At 30.7% G+C, this 18,775-nt stretch overlaps 1 protein-coding gene across 7 annotated transcripts in view; it reads right to left on the reverse strand.

The window, feature by feature from the left end:
- LOC113397435 (proton channel OtopLc-like) overlaps positions 1-18,775 on the reverse strand; it is a 59,399-nt gene that overhangs the window by 13,310 nt on the left and 27,314 nt on the right. For all 7 annotated transcript variants that reach the window (XM_026635766.2, XM_026635767.2, XM_026635764.2 and 4 more), the window contains 2 exons: positions 12,862-13,110; positions 10,135-10,290 (listed from right to left, as the gene is read on the reverse strand). In XM_026635766.2, coding sequence (XP_026491551.1) covers positions 10,135-10,290; positions 12,862-13,110 — 405 coding nt within the window. The remainder of the gene's footprint in view (positions 1-10,134; positions 10,291-12,861; positions 13,111-18,775) is intronic.

The raw sequence follows: 18,775 nt of genomic DNA on the forward strand, positions 1-18,775 counted from the left end.
GTTACAAGTGAGCACAGCAATGTACATCTTGATGCACAGATCTAGTCACAGCCGTGGCGTGCATTGCAAGAGTGACGCTCGTACTGACAAGATGTCTTGGTGTGAAAGATTAAAAACATCACAAAAAGTAATTAGATTATAGTTAATTAATACACGCCGATTATTATTTACGTGGAGGAACACGAACAGATCTATATAAATTAATGTATGTGTTTCCTTGTTACATTTCATACTAATGCTCTCGATGAAAACCTAACATTACATCATTACATTAGCAGCCTGTAAATTTTCCACTGCTGGGCTAAGGCCTCCTCTTCCTTTGAGGAGAAGGTTTGGAGCATATTCCACCACGCTGCTCCAATGCGGGTTGGTGGAATACACATGTGGCAGAATTTCGTTGAAATTAGACATATGCAGGTTTCCCCAAGATGTTTTCCTTCACCATCGAGCACGAGATTAATTATAAACACAAATTAAGCACATGAAAATTCAGTGGTGCCTGCCTGGGTTTGAACCCGAAATCATCGATTAAGATGCACGCGTTCTAACCACTGGGCCATCTCGGCTCTTCATGAAAACCTTATTTACGTAAAGATAACCACTGAAATATTGAATACAGTTTCCAAATTGCTTATTTCATCAGTCTTTCATAGCAAGCAGTTCGTTGTAACATACAAAATGGGAAACGGGATTGCTGTTCTTTATTATTTTATAACCCAGCTAAGAAACAAAGGTAAAGGTACATCCCCACCTGATGTGTATTGAATGGTACAAATGTATTTTGTAATCATTACTACGTTCACCTTCTCTTATTAATGAGTCTATTATTATTATTAGAAGAATAAAATAGATTTTATTTTCAAACAAAATTATAGATACATAGAAACAAGGTTGTTATCTTTATTTAGTATAAAAACACTCGCTTCGGAGGGATTAGCTCTTCCATTCAATGTAGAGTTAAACTTATCATATAATATATGAAAAAAACTAATTAATGAATACATAATTTAAACTAATATTATAAATGCGAAAAGAACGCTGACTGTTTGTGTGTCTGTTACGCTTTAACGGATAATCCACATAGTACATAAAATTAATGGATTTGTCTCAGAGCATCAACATTAATTTGCATAAAAGGCTGAATGAAAACGAGCGTGCTATAGAAATTATTTCATCTTATGATTGATATTCAGCGAGCCACTCAACAATTCATATTAAACAAATTACAAAAACCAGACACAAATTGATATCTGAAAATGCTAATGTATTCATTTTGTTTCCTTAGAGTACTTCCAGCTACTCTTTGCGTTATTACCAGAGTTAAACGTTACTTCTCCCGTCCCCATAGATCGTGGCGTGATGTTATGGAGCTCCGTAACCGTAACCCTTGTAATTTTCTCTATTGCAATTTCGAAATTATCTAATATTCGTAACTGAAACTATCTGAAACGATCGGATAATACGAAATAATTTCTTATCCGTAACCGTATATGAAACCGGTAAAATTTTATTACATATCCGTTATGGATATAGTCTGTTCTATAGTCGAATATTACATAAATAAGCTATCTAATGAGATTTTAGTAGATTGCATATTCGGCCGTTAATCTTGACCGTCTAAGAAACAAGCAAATAAACTCTTCAACTTTAGAAATTAAAAATATTTATTTTATCTTTACATCATCTAGAATTGAAATATAGATTTTAATTCGTATATATTCATAATTAAAGTTTAAAAAGTCATTAAAAAAAGGAACAACATTCATACCTCAAGGAATCAAATTCCAAATTGGGAATTATTTTAATCATTAGTAACAACAAAAACAATTAAAACGCGTTAGAATAAGTAAATTAATTACTGAGAAACCGTGTAATTTCCGGTTACCAGAATAAGCTTTTATCGTAATTTCCGCTGTTTAAATGCTTGTGTATAAAAGAAAAAAAGAATTCATATCAAGGCAATGAATACGGATGCTTAATATTTTTTTAAATGCATTTTTGAGGCGTTTAAAAATGCACCGCTCAAATATCTGGATAAAACATTTAGGAAAATGCCTAAATAATTAGAAGGTAAAAAATATACACCGAAGTTGAGGATATAAAAAGACTAAAAATAGTTTGTATTATACGAGTATTTACTAACCGACTTCGCTTGGAGTAAATTATATTTTGGTCGTGATTTTTTTTATGACTATATTTATAGAATACATTTATAGAATACAAAATGTATAAACTAAAAATGCAATACATGTTTGTATTGTACATTGCACTTGCGCTACAATCAGGTTGACGTAAACAAAAATAATTTAAGTAATTTTTAATAAATAAACATATTATACAAGCTGTTACCTGATCAAGTTCACAGATAAAATTTAAATAGAATCTATTTTGCTTTTCGAGTAATTCCACACAAACGCACTAACTTTTGCATTTACGATGTCGATAAGATTATAATAAGTCTCGTTCTGTTATTGCTTACAGAAATATAATTGTCTATCTGTGGCTCTTTCACAACCAAACCACTCAACCGAATAAAATTAATAAGATTTGGTAGGAAGCAACCTTGAACTCCAAGGAAGGACATAGACTTTTTTATGAACCAACCTCTAAAACACGAGCGAAGCCGCTGTCGACAAATAGTATTATATATTGAATTAATCAACGATATTGTCGATAGTATTTTTTCCGTGCGGTGTACTTACAAAGTATTACTATTTTGCGGTATAATAATTTGTAAATGGTTACCAACGGTTAACCCGCCAAGAAAGGCCACTGAAACTAACTGAAATGATCGGATAATCCGAAATAATTTCTTATCCGTAACCGTATATGAAACCGGTAAAATTTTATTACATATCCGTTATGGATATAGTCTGTTCTATAGTCCAATATTACATAAATAAGCTATCTAATCAGATTTTAGTAGATTGCATATTCGGCCATTAATCTTGACCGTTTAAGAAACAAGCAAATAAACTCTTCAACTTTAGAAATTAAAAATATTTATTTTATCTTTACATCATCTGAAATTGAAATATAGATTTTTACTGTAATTTTTTTTTTTTTGTGATTTTTATTGTGAAATTGCGTGTCAAAAATGATTATGTGAATTTACTATAAACTGAATCAAGAAAGTTTACATAGAAAATTGTTTCGTTTACTAAATCATTCATCTTGTACTCGTATATACGTAATAAGTGAATTCCATTCATCTGGAGGAACCCGTCGCGCGATGTTTCTTTGATGTTTACTAAAGCATAAACTCTTACCACGAGTTCTTTGAAATCTACTATATCGTAATCTATGAGCCATGATATTTAATTTTTTTTTAAACATCCGGTTTTTCTTGTTACTATTTTCATTCGAATGGGCTATGTTTAAATCATTTGATATGCATCCATTGTTTAAGTTTATAAAAACTAAACGTTTACTTCGGCTAAATATTATGATTTCAATGATTAACAATTACGTTATTTACCAATAATGGTGATGTTCTTCCGAGGGCCGAATTTTGGCAACACCGTTCAATCAGGGACTAACTAAGGATAAGATGAAAGAAGTAAAGGAGACTTGAAGTGTTCCTTGGAAGGGTTTTGTGCAAGTCTTTATAGATTCCACCACCCCTGGCCATTCACCACATATTTAATATTGTTGTGTTTCGGATCGAAAGCCAAGTGAGCTCCTATAATTGGTAGCACCTCGATGATGTTAAAGGTGATTAATATTTCTTAAATTGCATTACATTGCTACATACTCCCGGACATAAAAACTATTTATTTCTGCTCCAACTCAGGATCTGAATCTGAGGCTTCAGGATCAGAAGCTGATGAGATGAGCTGGCCTCTAGATTTTAAACATAATAGTTGTTACTGAGTTTTATTAGTAGACTGTCTGGAATCAGACTCCGACTAAATTGACATCAGAAGCTTGTCACAAAAATATTCAACAGAAACATACTGTATGCCTCTGTATCTTCCATATCAATAAGACTTATAATTTTGCATGAGTCAAAAAAGAAACGAATGAACACACTTTCTTTATAATAAGCATCCTACCTAAGCTGTTTTCGATTAAAAATTTCAGCTTGATTCATGCAAAGACATAAAACTGTAATTTTATAATATTATGTCTTTGCTGCGTTACGAACATTATAACTTTAGAAAAAATAATCCCAAATGTGTCGCAATGTAGTTTTTAAAAATAATACATTATATTTTCGTATTCTTATACATGATATGAAATATCCTAGCTGATGTTTTTATGTACATACATGTGTTTCAATTTCAAATCAACAGACATATGCAAATTTCACGCTTCGAAAAATAGGAAGCTTTTCTCTAAGCATTTTCTTTATAACAATTACGGAACTAACAATGATACCCACTACTATCCTGGTGAATATGAAACATTCACGTTTTTCATAGAAAACTAAGGGTGTCTTGAAATGTAAAAATATAACGAACAATATGTTCTTCAAAATATTCAGCGAGATAATATACGTAAAGGGTTCACTTAAAACTAGTTTTTTTAAATATACATGTTAATATTAGGGTTAGTTCTAGAAATTTCGATTCGCCACGATTCGTATAGTTTTTTATCATTACAGTTGCATATTTTTAAAGGAATCAATAAAAGATTATTACTCTCGTTTTAAAAAAGTACGAATCAATTCATATAACTTCAAATTCTGTAATTTTTTTTTTATGTTTTTGTGTAGAAAAGGTTTAGTGATGTCTCTCTTAGCGATTCTTTCGGTTAATTCTACATTCGAAACCGAAATAGCTAATTAAATGGTAATTTAATATAATAAAAGGTTGCTAATAAAAATATAATAAGTGGTTAGGTTGAGGTTAATTTGATATTCTGGTAAATTAACTTTATACAAATGATTATATATTACGGTTAGTATATTATGCAAATATGGCTTGAAATTTGTCGTCTAGCTTAACATGGGACGCGCTACGATGTGCTGCTAAGATAGATGTACCGAGTGGCACTAAATAATAGAAGACCAGGAAGCAAGGACCCCTCGGCATTATCTTTCGCAATCTCCTTGTAAAAGTATTATTCAAAACGATTCAAACTTGAGGTATCTTTTCGCCTGGTTTCTGGAAACCCTTAACGCTCCCTCTGGGAAAAGGGGCCCCTCTCGTGCGTGCCTCGTTGTCATGGCAACGGTGTGTTATTGGCTCCCCACAGCTATTGTAACTTCCAAAGATGTCTATAGGAATACGTATAGCATGCCACTCTGTCCGAGATGACATAGCCCCAAATTCATACACGCCCTACTTCCCAGTTGAATGTACGCACTTGATATATATTTTTTTTAGATTTGAGAGTACGAGGGTTTTGGATGTTGGCTTTTGAGATATTTATGTTTTTATCATTTGTTTCGCTGTATAGGGTAAATATTTTTATTGTACTTTAATAACATTATGATACATTTTTTATTAATAACCGTTATCTTGCTAACTTATCCTGGAGTTGTTCTACATTTCGTAACATTATTTCTATAAACATATTATATAAATTTATTCACATCCACGTTAAAAACAACCACAACATCCTTACGTTTAATTCTACATATACACTTTATGCTTTAACTTTAATAGTTTTAAGAATTGATTATACTGTTTTTCGTTCATAATAAATTATATCCACAAAGATTCAAACCCTCGACTACCCAAAATGTTAACAAGTTCGCAGCAATAATTTAATAAGCAATCGAGATTAATGAAATATATTTGAGTTTAAAATTAATTTGCAGCTTAAACTATTTAGCTGTTTACGTTAGATATTAGTACGAGTTTAAATATATTATTGCGTTGTTATATAATTTTATATGTTATGTTTAAATAGGTCCGTGTAACTTCTAAACAATAATATAAATTTTATTACTATGTTTGTTATATCATCTGTGAGATGTACTAATTTAGAAAATCATCTACAGCATACGAAGACAATTCTAAATATTTGACATTAAAGCAGATATAATTAGTTGAGTGGAAGAGTGTTGTATTATAAATAATGAGATACCAATAAAGAACTGTTAGTAACGCAAAATATAACTGAGCTATTAGCAAATCGTAAATGTAAGCGTTGTTTATCTTTATTCCTCTTTAGATTGTAATACGCAATACGCTGTTTATTTATTATTTGTTGAATTGTTTTTACATTTTATTTGAGCTCATTACATTTTATGTTACGTTCTATCTATTACTTATAAAAAAATATCTAAGTTATACGTCTTTTGTTACATTAATTTTGGTTTTCATACAAATTAAATACATCCTGATCAATAATATGTTATAATCCAAAGCATTTTTACTTATATCTTATATATCTGGAATTGAGTGGAACTTGAATTACTGATTAGGGGAGGGACTCCTCCTTCCCCCCTCATCAGTAATTCAACAACCAATTAGCAATATCTAATATTGTTATATTATAAACCTATTAGGTGAGTTGACGTGAATTATGCAATTAAGATGAGAAGCGCATTAATAAAACGAATACAATAAATTTTTCCCAATACTTGTTTTGTATAAATTCAAGTAAAATAATAGCCTACTATACGTAGCAAATGGCCTACTTCACCTCTTAAGGAGCAAAGGTCACCTCTTAAAGAGCTCATTTGGATTCCATCACGCGGTTTCAATGGATACACGTGTGGCAAAATATCACTCGACACATGAAAGTTTCGTCACGAAGAAAAAAATCCCTATACGACTGCCCTCGACACGAATTAAAATTACGCCTTAAGTTTAAAAAGGTTTAATATAATTACTATAAAATATTAAAAAAAATATGATGAAATATCAACTAATAATTAACATTTAGTTTTTTTTGGATCGAAGGACACAATTTTCACGTCAATAAAAAGTTTACATTTCGTATTTTTTTAAATTAAGTATATAGAAAATGGTAATACGTAGACATTCAGATATATTACTAAACATAAAATATCAATATGAGCTCGTTATACTCGGTAGCTATCATAAATTTCGTTTATATTTTCGATACTTACGGTCAATTTATAAGTATATTTGTATAAATATTATATATATTGTAAAGAATAACTTAGTGGGACACGAGCATTAATAAATGTGTATATGTAATTCATATAATGAAAACGTCGTGAGGAAATTTGCATCAGGCGAATGAAAGTCTGTGAAATTTAATTAATAAGTAACAAATTTCTTATCGAAAAACCCTATGTATTATCATTATTATTATTACACTGGGTCATTCAACAACCCTAGAATTTCTTTATAAAAGCTCAAAGTTTAATCAGACATTCTGATTACACGTCCCATGTAAACAAAGAATTTCCATTAAACCTTTTATTATGGAAGCAAAAATTTCCTCGTTGCCTTTTAAAGATAGCTTCCACGTTTTTCCGCTATTTTTGCAATGTTTTATTGTTAGCGAATACGCTCAAGATTTAGTGGCTTCATAGCTGTTAATTTACGAGCACTCCAGTACATTTTGTGACAAGTCCAAGGCACTCGGTAGAGTGAGCATTTAGCCGGGAAATACAATTACCCTTCCTCGTCCGAATAGATCTGCTAGAGATGAATGTATGCTTGTCGATGGTTTTATTAAATAATTTAAATTAGAGTTTTTTTTTTTAATATTTCTCATGACCGTTTTTTTGTACATTTTTTTATTTAATATATCAAAATCAAAATACACTTTATTCAAATCAACTCTTACAAGCACTTTTGAATGGTCATTTTACAAGGTTCATTTTAATATATCGCTACCGCTAAATTTTATAATAATACACAAAGCTGAAGTGGTTACATGTTTGAACAAAGTTAATCTCAACATCGACACTTTTGAAAAAAAACGTTTTACGTTAAATAGTCCATTAATTGAGAAAAGTCATTATATACTATAATATAATATTATACCAACAGGCTGCGACAAATAAACTAATACAGTAACGTTTAACGCAGTTTAAATCCAACGGAGAAGCTTGTATTTGATATTAATAAAAAAGTCAATTATGAATATTGCCTTTATAGCATTTTTATTAGCATAACATTTTACCATAGAAACATTTTCACATTGTAAAAATCGGCACAAAAGCGTTATAAAAACCAGTAATTAATTACATTACCTATCAACGGCGTATCGAACAAAGTGCTTCAATCAATCAAAACACTTTTATAACATTATTTCATTTATTTTTTATAAAATATCACGCATGCATCAGAAACTTCAAACCCTTTGAAAAAGTTTCACTCCAAAAACTTATCCTTTGCAATTTAATAATGTTCCGTAATAATATTTTATATTGAAGTACGTAAGTCGTAAAAAGGCTCCGGTCATCATACTTATTACTGCTACCAAATAGTATTACCAAAATTGTGCCATGTAAGACCCCTTACATAAATGTTGGAAAAGGAGTTTCAATAATATAACCTTTTACGATGTCAACATTTGACCGTCGGAAATATTTCATTTATTACGTATACTGTTGGAAGCGGAGTAAGAAATTATGCGCATAGTTCTAATAAATTGCTTTCCTCGGCTTGAGGTCCGTATATTAACCGAGAAATTATGTCGAAAATACATACATAAATACATTACTACATAGACATATTATAAAAAAATAATATTATGTATTGTTTTATTTTATTACTTAACTTAAGAGCCGAGACCATTGGCCATTGACTTTTGGGCAAGTGGCGAGAACGCGTTAATAAGTAATAATAAATAAATAATATGCGTTAAATCGAGCAAACAGCATCACCACAACCACTATGCTGCATTTGTTTAATATGCATCTAATTTAAGCATATTGACATGTGATGACAAGCATGTGTCAGAAGAAATTCTGTTGCATTTGTATCGCAACTACTTGAGCCTTTACCTTTTATATGTATATATTATTCTTAAAATAAATTAAATTGCATTAAAATAACAAAATACGACACAGCCCTCGGATATTACATGCACTCAACCACCGGGATGATTCGTTTTGACACAGACGGACACTACAATACGCATGGCTTGTTCTGATTTGACAACGCTACTCACAGAGCGTTTATACTTAACACGCTTAATTATGCTGCATAAACGATTACAAGTATATAATCGAATACTAAGATGTTTTTTTTATAATATAGACTTCTTGGAACGCAAATTCAGTAATATATTGAAATACGTAAGCAATATGTAATTTTAAGTTAAGCAATTTTTTTTTTCCTTCTAAACTTTTTCAATGCAACAACAAATATAATTGCATTGTGTTCTATTATAGCCAAAAAATATATTTAAAATTTTATTTTATGGTCCTATTGAATAGCCAGTAAGAAGAAAATAACACGTAAGAAGCAGGCTTTACCTAGTTCTCCATCTTACTTCAAAAGTTCAGAAGTGGTTATTTATTGAAATGGGTCTGTAATGTTCACATGTAAGGTCGATTTACCAATTAAATATTATAAAAAAATATATTATAATAATATAAAATAAATATTATTATATATATATACTATTATAATATTTAAATATCAGCTCTCTGTGCACACACACCGTCTTCACCGCGCGCCCATTTTAATTATTCTCTTTTCCCGCGCTTTTGCGATGTGTGTCACTCGAGATGACAGATGCATAAATAATATTATAAAATAATATATATTTATATAAAATATAAATCTAATACTAATGAGTATGTCATTATAGATCTGTGTACACTACAGGGTCCAGTTCCGTTTTATATAGATTTTTAATAACAATTAAATTTCTTATCATTTATGTATTCTCAAACTTTGTTTAATTTATTGCACTGTGTCAGTTGTTTAATTCGTTATTATATATATGTAGCGAAAACAACTTCGTTCCAATTGAGTTTTTATTTAAATACATATATTTAGAAAATAATCTTATCGATTCACTTAACCTCACTTTCCAGACAGGCTTTGTGCGCCCGCCTGGAGGTACAACCCTCCATACTACTTATTCTGCTGCTAAACAGCACCACTTAGTATTCTTATGTTCCGGTTTGAAGGGTACGTGAGTCAGTGTCACTATCGCCATATGAGAAATAGCTTCGTAGTTCCCAAGGTTGGTAGCCTATTTTCCCGTCTGCTTACCTATTATTAATAAAAAATATCTATTACTTACGCGCTTATTATATGCATGTTTTGAATCGAAGCAGATGGCCGTGTCGGATGCCTGCTCGGAGGTAGGGGTGGTTGAACTGAACCGCTGCCAGATCCGTACAGCATTGGTTGCAAAGAAAGTGACGCGCCCAAGGTCATTGATGGCGGGCTGGATAACCTAAACAAATAAACCTTCGTATAAATAATAAGCAAAATGGTTCATCTTTTTAACATAGATAAAAAAATACATACACACAATATAAATAATAAACCAAGTAACTTGATATATATATCTTTACAATGTTTGTGTATAAATATATATATACGAATCAGAGAGTACCCAATGTTAGGCTCATGTCAAAACAAAACTGATCGGCCGAGCTATTTGAGCAAATCCGACTTGAGCTACGACTTCTCCGTAAATCTCCACATGAAAACAAAGATTGGAGTGTATTCGACTATGATGGTACGAGAAAAATTGCTCAGTATTTTATTTAGATAATTGCCAACTTTTTTTTTTTATAAATAGTTGTCTCGTGAAACCAAATTGTTGTAAGAAAGGGTAATTGTTTGATTAATTAGGTATTGGCCCCGTCATGTGTTACTAAAGCTGGAACGAAAAAAATAATTAAATATTATTAAAACATTTGTCCGATTCAATAATATGTCTGACGTGTCCAATTCATCAAAATATATCTAACTTGTTGGATTGATCGGATATATATTTTATAGGTAATTAAATGGTTCCCATGACATGATAGTCAATAACCCTATACGGATATAATCGTGAGTTCAACTCGTATATAAATAAACATCATATTCATTGAGCCGCTATCGTTAAAATGTTATCATTGTAATAGGAATTACATCGGCGCGAGCCACAATAGTTAATAGCCCTTCGCTTCACAAAATACAGTAACAACTCAATTCATTTCTATAAAATTGTATTTTCAAAGAGCTTAACTTTTAATCTTTTATAATTTCACTGCAAATGAACCAGTAATTCGATTTTTAATGAAGAGCTTAAAGATAATTATAAAAGATCCAAATCTTTATATAAACAAAAATATATATATGTTTACTTATTGTTTGGATTTTTAATGACATATCTATATATTATCCACATCTTTGTTACCGATCGAGAATATATCACAATTCGGAAAAACATACTAAACAAACATATTATTTGCAAAAATGTAGATTGCAGTAACTAGAAAGATTCAAGCACGAAGCACATAAAATCTTAGTTCCCAAGGTTGGTGGCGCAGTAGCGATGTAAGGAATGTTCAAAATTGCTGTCATGGTCAGTGTCTATGGGCAGAGATGACCACTTATCAATGGGTAGCTCATTTGTCCACCCGCCTTCTCTGTTATAAAAATAAATGATTATATCACTTGTAAAAATGTTGAAAACCGACTTATGACGATATCGTCATAAGTCGGTTAGACATCTAAACGTTACAATTGAATTATTATAGTCTAAGTCGCATGTAGCTTTCGGAATTTTTCGATTTTGTGGTTCTGTGGTTCATTTTATAACTGGACTATAACAATAAATATGATAATTTATATGTGAAAATGCCCCTTATAACTAGGATTAACTGAAACAGAGTCGTGCAACATGCAGATAAACCTTCAATAATCGTATGTAATAAAATATAATTTTGTGACCAAAATAATTCATACAATGTAAAGAAAACATAATATCGTGGTACAAACACTATTGATTTATGAACCCATTAGAATGGCAAAACAGTTTAGTGAAACCTAGACCGCGTCTACAATTTACTGGTCGCCGTTTCCGCCTGTCTGGACATTATGGGAATCTGATACACTCCAATCGTAATTCCCGCTGGATATTATATTTCGAAAAGGGAACAAAAACGAAATAAAACTTAATGGAGAGTGCTAGAGACGAATATATGAGAAAAGTTATGGTAACGATTGCTTCTGAACTATATCGAAAAGGATATCAAAACGTTCTATCATTATATTTTATTGAATTTATTTTAATATAATCTCTTTTAAAAAACAATTGAAGGTTTGTCGAAAGTATTTGTGATAGAAACTACTATACGAGCAAACATATCGTCCATGAGAATTCATAACTTATACAGGTTTTTTTATTCCCTTCCTATGTTTTGATTTAAAGCCTTTTAACTTACTCTAACATTATATAACCTCTTTTATAAAACGATAAACCGTTGCTTCAAAGTCTTCCATTAGAAACCAAACTTCAGAAGCGTTAATGTAGGCTTTTACCTTTAATATTTCAATCGAGCAATGAATAACTTAAAATACCCTTTAAATTATCCCTTCCCTATACAGTCAGGTTTTAACCAATTTTGCTAATTTCAGACGGTAGAAAAATTTCGTTGTCATAAGTAAATATGATTCTTCGAAAGCGTAAAATAACATAGGTATATTAGCTTATCCATAATATATTATAAGTGTTTATTCAATTGCGCCAAAACGACAGAACAGATTAGGTTGAAATTCTGAATAATGGTAATTTATATCTACACTGAACATATAGGCTATTTAAAGTACAGGCGAAAGCTAGTAAAAAGCATATAAAACTGTACAAAAAATAATAATAAACCTGTAGTGGCAATAATTCTTAATTTTTATTTTGAGATGCAACTACACTGTACTTTGGATTAGTGGTTTTTAGTTGAACTATTCAAAGATAATTAATTATACTCAGAAGATGATACTTTATTATATTTAAATTAATATTAGTTTAAACCTCAGAGGTGATTCCAAATGAACTCGATGAGAAGAACAAGATGGCGCTGGTTGATGTGTCGGGTGAGCTGGGATTGGTGGAGGGCTGCTATGCCTGCTTAATGTCTCTGGTGACACTAGTGCAGCTCCCGGTGATGCTGGGCTTGGCAGGGGCGGAGCGCTGCTCCCAGACATCTCGGAGTCTGCGCCAAAAGTACCCCTCGAGACATGGGACCCACCCGACATGTTGTTCGCTGGTATTGAGTAGCAGCTAAAACAAGATAACATTGGAATTAGATTGATATCTATGTAGATATATATAAAAATATAATGTACTCAATTACAAAAAAAAAACATGTTGCTGGAAGGAGTTTCTATAAGAGTTCATGGTAAAGTTTTCCTTAAAATAAAATATAGGTTTAGAATATAGAGGGAGGAATAACTTAATAAATATAAATAGTTTGTATTAACGTGTGTAAGATGTCGAAATATACAGTTATTTATATAAAAAATGAATTAAAAATACTATTATAATTATAAATAATAATTATATAATGATAATAATAGCTCTTCTCGGCGTTGTTACTTTAAGTAGTAAAAACTAAATAACCAAGAAGTACCGGTTTTCTTAAATAAAGTCTAAGGTTTCCATTACAAATTTAAACGTTATTAAAAGTTTCTTGCTATTAAACTTCTAATCCTTCCGCTAAAGTTACTCGATATTGAATTAATTCAACACGTGAGATTCTAAGTAACGGCTTTTGTTCGACAAGTTATATAGACTATGATTTTAGTTTATTTACTTTATTGTCTGAGATTATTTCGACTTATTATTATTACATATTATAAAACAAAGTCCCCCGCCATATCTATCCGTTTGAACGCGATAAATTCAAAAACAACCGGACATATTTTCATACTTTTTTCACCAATAGACGCAGCGATTCATGAAGGTCTTAAAATTCGTGCATAATTCAGGTTTTGGGTACATGACAGAAATATGACGATAATTGTATGAAGATGGTGATGTTACGATATAAAGTTTTTTATAGACTAGACTTGTATGCGTTACTCTATCTATGCAAAGCCGGAAAAGATAGCCAGTTGACTATAAGTGTCAAAAAGTTTGACTAAATATAATGACGTTTCCATTAAATTCGACTTCTATTCCAAAGACAAACTCGTCAGATCTTATCAATCTTATCAACGGTAAGGTTCAATAGACCTCAACAAACTCCAAATAAGAGGTTATGGGTAAAAGATGGGGAAGGAATTGATGGCTCAAGTTTTCGAGAATTCAATCGAAGATGTAATACGCTCACTGCTCGATTTTAATAGAGCTGTCTAAATCTTAGCGAATTTTGTTCAGCTGAGATTACAAAACTCCTTCCAATTCCTTTTTTGAATTACATGAAATCCAAGATTTGAATAAATCGAAGCAGTCAGTACCAATTTCATATTTAAATTTCGAATAATCCTGTATTTTTGTCAATCGTTTTGCGATTTTCATAAATTATGTTTTATTTTTCAAAGGTTAATAATACTGGAATGTTGTAGGAACCACGTTCGCTCTTCCTGTCACCATTCAATTGGTATAATACAAATAATAAGCCGATTTATTAGCGTCGCTAGATATCGGAGGACGTGACGAAAATCCCGACATCCGCTCCAAATGAAATACCGTTTGACAAACTTCGCTTTCAGTTGCCGAACTTCTATCTATTTAATATTCTAACGTCAGATCTCTGGGTATTGTTACGATCTACAATGTGAATAAATCGATAAATGTCTTTAGAATTCTAATTTTTATATAATATTTTTTCTGGTCTCTAAAACAGCCGATCATACATAACTACACATAAGCGTTATATTGAATAGATAAGTATATATGTACACCTATAAATAAAAAATCAAAGCATTATTGTCAGCCGACTGAAAGGATAGGACGGCAACTAAACATTCTTATTTAATGTTTTGTGTTTTAATATAAAATCTCATAATTTCTTTTTAATTATCCTCTACACTGAGTAACACAATTACTGATGAGAATTCCTTCATAGATTATTGCAGAAGACAATGCCAATGACCCCTTTTGTTCGTTTAATCTCTCTTTAACATCGAACAAAAGAGGTATTTGAGCACATTTCTCTTGCTGATGTTTGAACTGGTATATTTTGCTTGTGAATAGTAGAATTATCTATAAGTATTAGTGATACTGTGTATTTCTTTAAATGATGGGATTATTTAATAAATTAGTATTTTTATAAATTTCTAATATATTAAAATAATAAAAATCTTGTTAATTCTTGACTCAATATTGTTGAACTAACTATACCCGGCGATTTAATCAGTGTTAAAGTTTAACAAATGTCAATAGAAATGAAATTTTAAAACTTAACAATATGAACGGAAACAAAACGACAATCTATATCCTGAGAAAAATCTGTTTTTTTTTGTTTAAAATAATGGAAAGCATATGGCTTCTAATAGGCTCGACCCGTTTTAGTAATATGTACTTCTCTTTATAACAAAAAACCACTACAATGTTAAAATAACTTCTCATTTATTAATACTTTTCCTAATTATCTGTAAAAAAAATCCAACACCTTCGAAAGCACTTATTATAAACTCGTTACCCTCGACTAGGCCTCAGACGATTAAATGAAATTTTAATTAAATGATACTTCGCGTCAAAATAAAATTCGTTTCTACGTGTAATCGAATAACATCAAGCGACGAGCGCGCCATTTCCGCATCCAATATGGCAGCGTTTGATTTCCTGTACCGTTTCCCGCGTAAACGTTTTACGTGGGATTACGATGTACGTTTATTTTAATCAAGCTCCGCTGCGCCGCGCTCAACAACTGTCTTTACGGTGTTAAATTATTTATCCCTTATACAGATATAATTTCTATAGTCTAGGCTTGGTAAAATTTTATCGCCTTAAATTAATAATTTGCATGAGCTTAATTCTCATATCAGACGTAACTGTTGATATAGGTGTTATAATAATGTATTAAAGTCTTAACTATATTGTAACTAGCGACCCGCCCCGCCTTCGCACGGGTGCAATGCTAATACTAAATATACTACAGAATGTCTTTAAACTTTCAGCTTTTTTGTTATTAGACAATACAAATCGCTATGTCTCTGCATTTTAAATCTGTAATATCTTCGAAAACATTAATTTAAATTACTTGCTATGAAAGACCTAATTGATCTATATTCAATGCACAATGTATTTAAGGTACTTAATTGAATAAGCATTATTAAAAACGCTTCGTAAATAAGCCATCATTTCTCATAAAAAGTAAAGGATAAAAATGGTTATTGTTGTAAAAATTGTTATATAATCGCGGACTTTTTTGTACTTTTTAAGGTGAGCAATACTACAGTATTGTACATTATTTTGATCTACCTCATAGAGTTCAGTCAGCGTTTGCAATGTAAGCGGAAAAATATGTTTATTTATCACAAAACATTAGAAATCTCTAAAATTATCATTGTTTCTCTACTATATGATGCATGTTTTATATATGTATAAACCTTCCTCTTGAAATAATCTATCTGTTAAAAAAACCTCATCAATTTCCGTTGCGTTGTTTTAAAGTTCCAAGCATACACAGAGACAGACAGACAGCGGGAATAGACTTTGATTTATACTATGTAGTGATAATTATTATTTAGTGTTATTATTGACTTACGGCTGGTTTGTTTGTTTTCCAGCATATTTATTAAAGATGAGGTTATTATTTTCTCCGGATTAACGCAAAATCCGATTAATATAAAAGTTTTAATTTTCAATGTCAAATTTGACTTTTATGATACGTTTATATGTTGCATATGCTTTGAGATAAAATGTTATTATGTCAACATCAAAGAGAAAATATCTGTTGGAGTGCTATTTGAATAAACAGTTTATAAAAATACATGAGGCGTACGGTGAGGTTATTAGCACAATACAGATGGATCGATTACTTGGCTTAATACACATTATACTATAATATTTATTTATATCGTGTATTCATTAAGGACGACTGGATTTTCGAGAGTCACGATTCGAAAGTAACGATCATAAATATCACCTAAACTCTTCACACATAACTTAATCTAAAAAACGCGGACTCTATCTACAAGAATATCAGTATATTCGTAAATAAAATTAATAGTAACAATGTTGAAATTTAAGTTAAGTGTGAAAAAATACAATTAAAACGAAATCAATTCACGTTTTTTCAATGCAACATAATATCGTTTATCTAGAACAAAGGAAGACCTTCAACTTCAAACGAACAATGGTTACTTCAAGCGGCCTAAAACACGAGGCGTATACTATAGGATTACAAACTACCAATACTATTAACCAGGTCTGGTCACGAGCCTCGATCCCTTATCACACAATATAATATGTTAATTATATTTTTGTTCTACACGAATTGTGTAAGTTATAATAAACTAAAGATCCAAACAATTTTGTATTTTCATCCACACAATAGTATTATCATGCAAGTATTTAAATCGAAATTTGATCAAGTTGGTAGATTTTTGATATAATTTAAGTTAACGGCATCGAAAAAACTATTTTGTCAATGATTCGCACGAGATAAAAGCTAGACAAGAAAGGTCAAGTTACCACCTTACAACGTACCAATTTTTTTTTTTTTTTTTTAATATTTATATATAACTAATTTTGTCTTAACTTTAAACTAACAGAGTTAGGTCAGTTACGTGTTAAAATAAATGTTTTCTTACTATATCTACTTTACAAAAAAAAGTATGTTGAAATCAAAATTTGAATAAAACAGTAGAGATGCATAATGGCATTTCGAATATACATAATTTACATATTCAAGCTCCAAAATTATCCTCCACAATACAAATACTTTTTCTACTAGAGCATAAACCGATTCCATTTAAAGGCTTAATTTGAGATACGAAAAACATGCGACAATTGTACAAAAGGCTCTACGGCTTAATATAAATAAACACGAAAATAATAAGTGTAATAATTTTTTATTTTAGTTGGTTCTTAACTTAACTCAAACTCAAAATATACTACATAAGTATTTGTAAGCCTTACATCATATCGAGTAAGCAGTTTATGTGTGATCGCTTAACTATCGTTTTACTTTTATTTTCAAGAGACAAAACAAAGCTGTAACGGTAATAGCTACGGAACCCAAATAACGAGGTTTGGGCGACAAAGATTAAACAATTGCACTATATGTATACATTTATTTTTAAACGAATTTTAATTGTTTAAATTGTAATTTGTAACAAAGAAGTATTTATTCAAAAGCTACCACTGGTTCGAAATCTAAATCTAAATTTTTTGTATAGTATATATGTATAGCCTTTTCCAATGGAAGTAAGAATAAATAAAAATAAAATTCATGCGATTTCATAATAACTTAGGTATATTGTGCACTACGAAGAATTTATAATTAATATATCTTTATTTATAATACAACACTACTACACTTTACTTAGGTATTTCCACTTTAATTTTACTTCCAAATTCCGATAATAGTTTCGTCGATGTTCAAAAAACCATTTATTCGCAAATCCATAGTGAATATCATAGATTAATCTCTAAGGCTCTCGACCAATTATATAAATCGCGTCAATTTGCATTGACTGCAAATGTTATTTAAAATATTTGATAGCATTAACAGTGAGATGCTGGAAATGTAGATCAGACTCTAATAAAATTTGATAACCACCCTAACTAAACAACGGGTAAAATTCACAAAGTTACATCACATTTAATCAATAAAGTCGAAATTTGCAATATAGTGAACATATACATTGCGAAAGATGTAACGAAGCATCGTTTAGCAAAATTTAGCAAAATTTTAAGTCAATCGGACCTAAAGTTTCGGAGGTGTCGAAAAAAGTAGATTTAACAAAACTCCTTTCCTTGCAATACAAACTCA

This window comes from Vanessa tameamea, chromosome 3, assembly GCF_037043105.1.
Source record: "Vanessa tameamea isolate UH-Manoa-2023 chromosome 3, ilVanTame1 primary haplotype, whole genome shotgun sequence".
Taxonomy (NCBI): Eukaryota; Metazoa; Arthropoda; class Insecta; order Lepidoptera; family Nymphalidae; genus Vanessa; species Vanessa tameamea.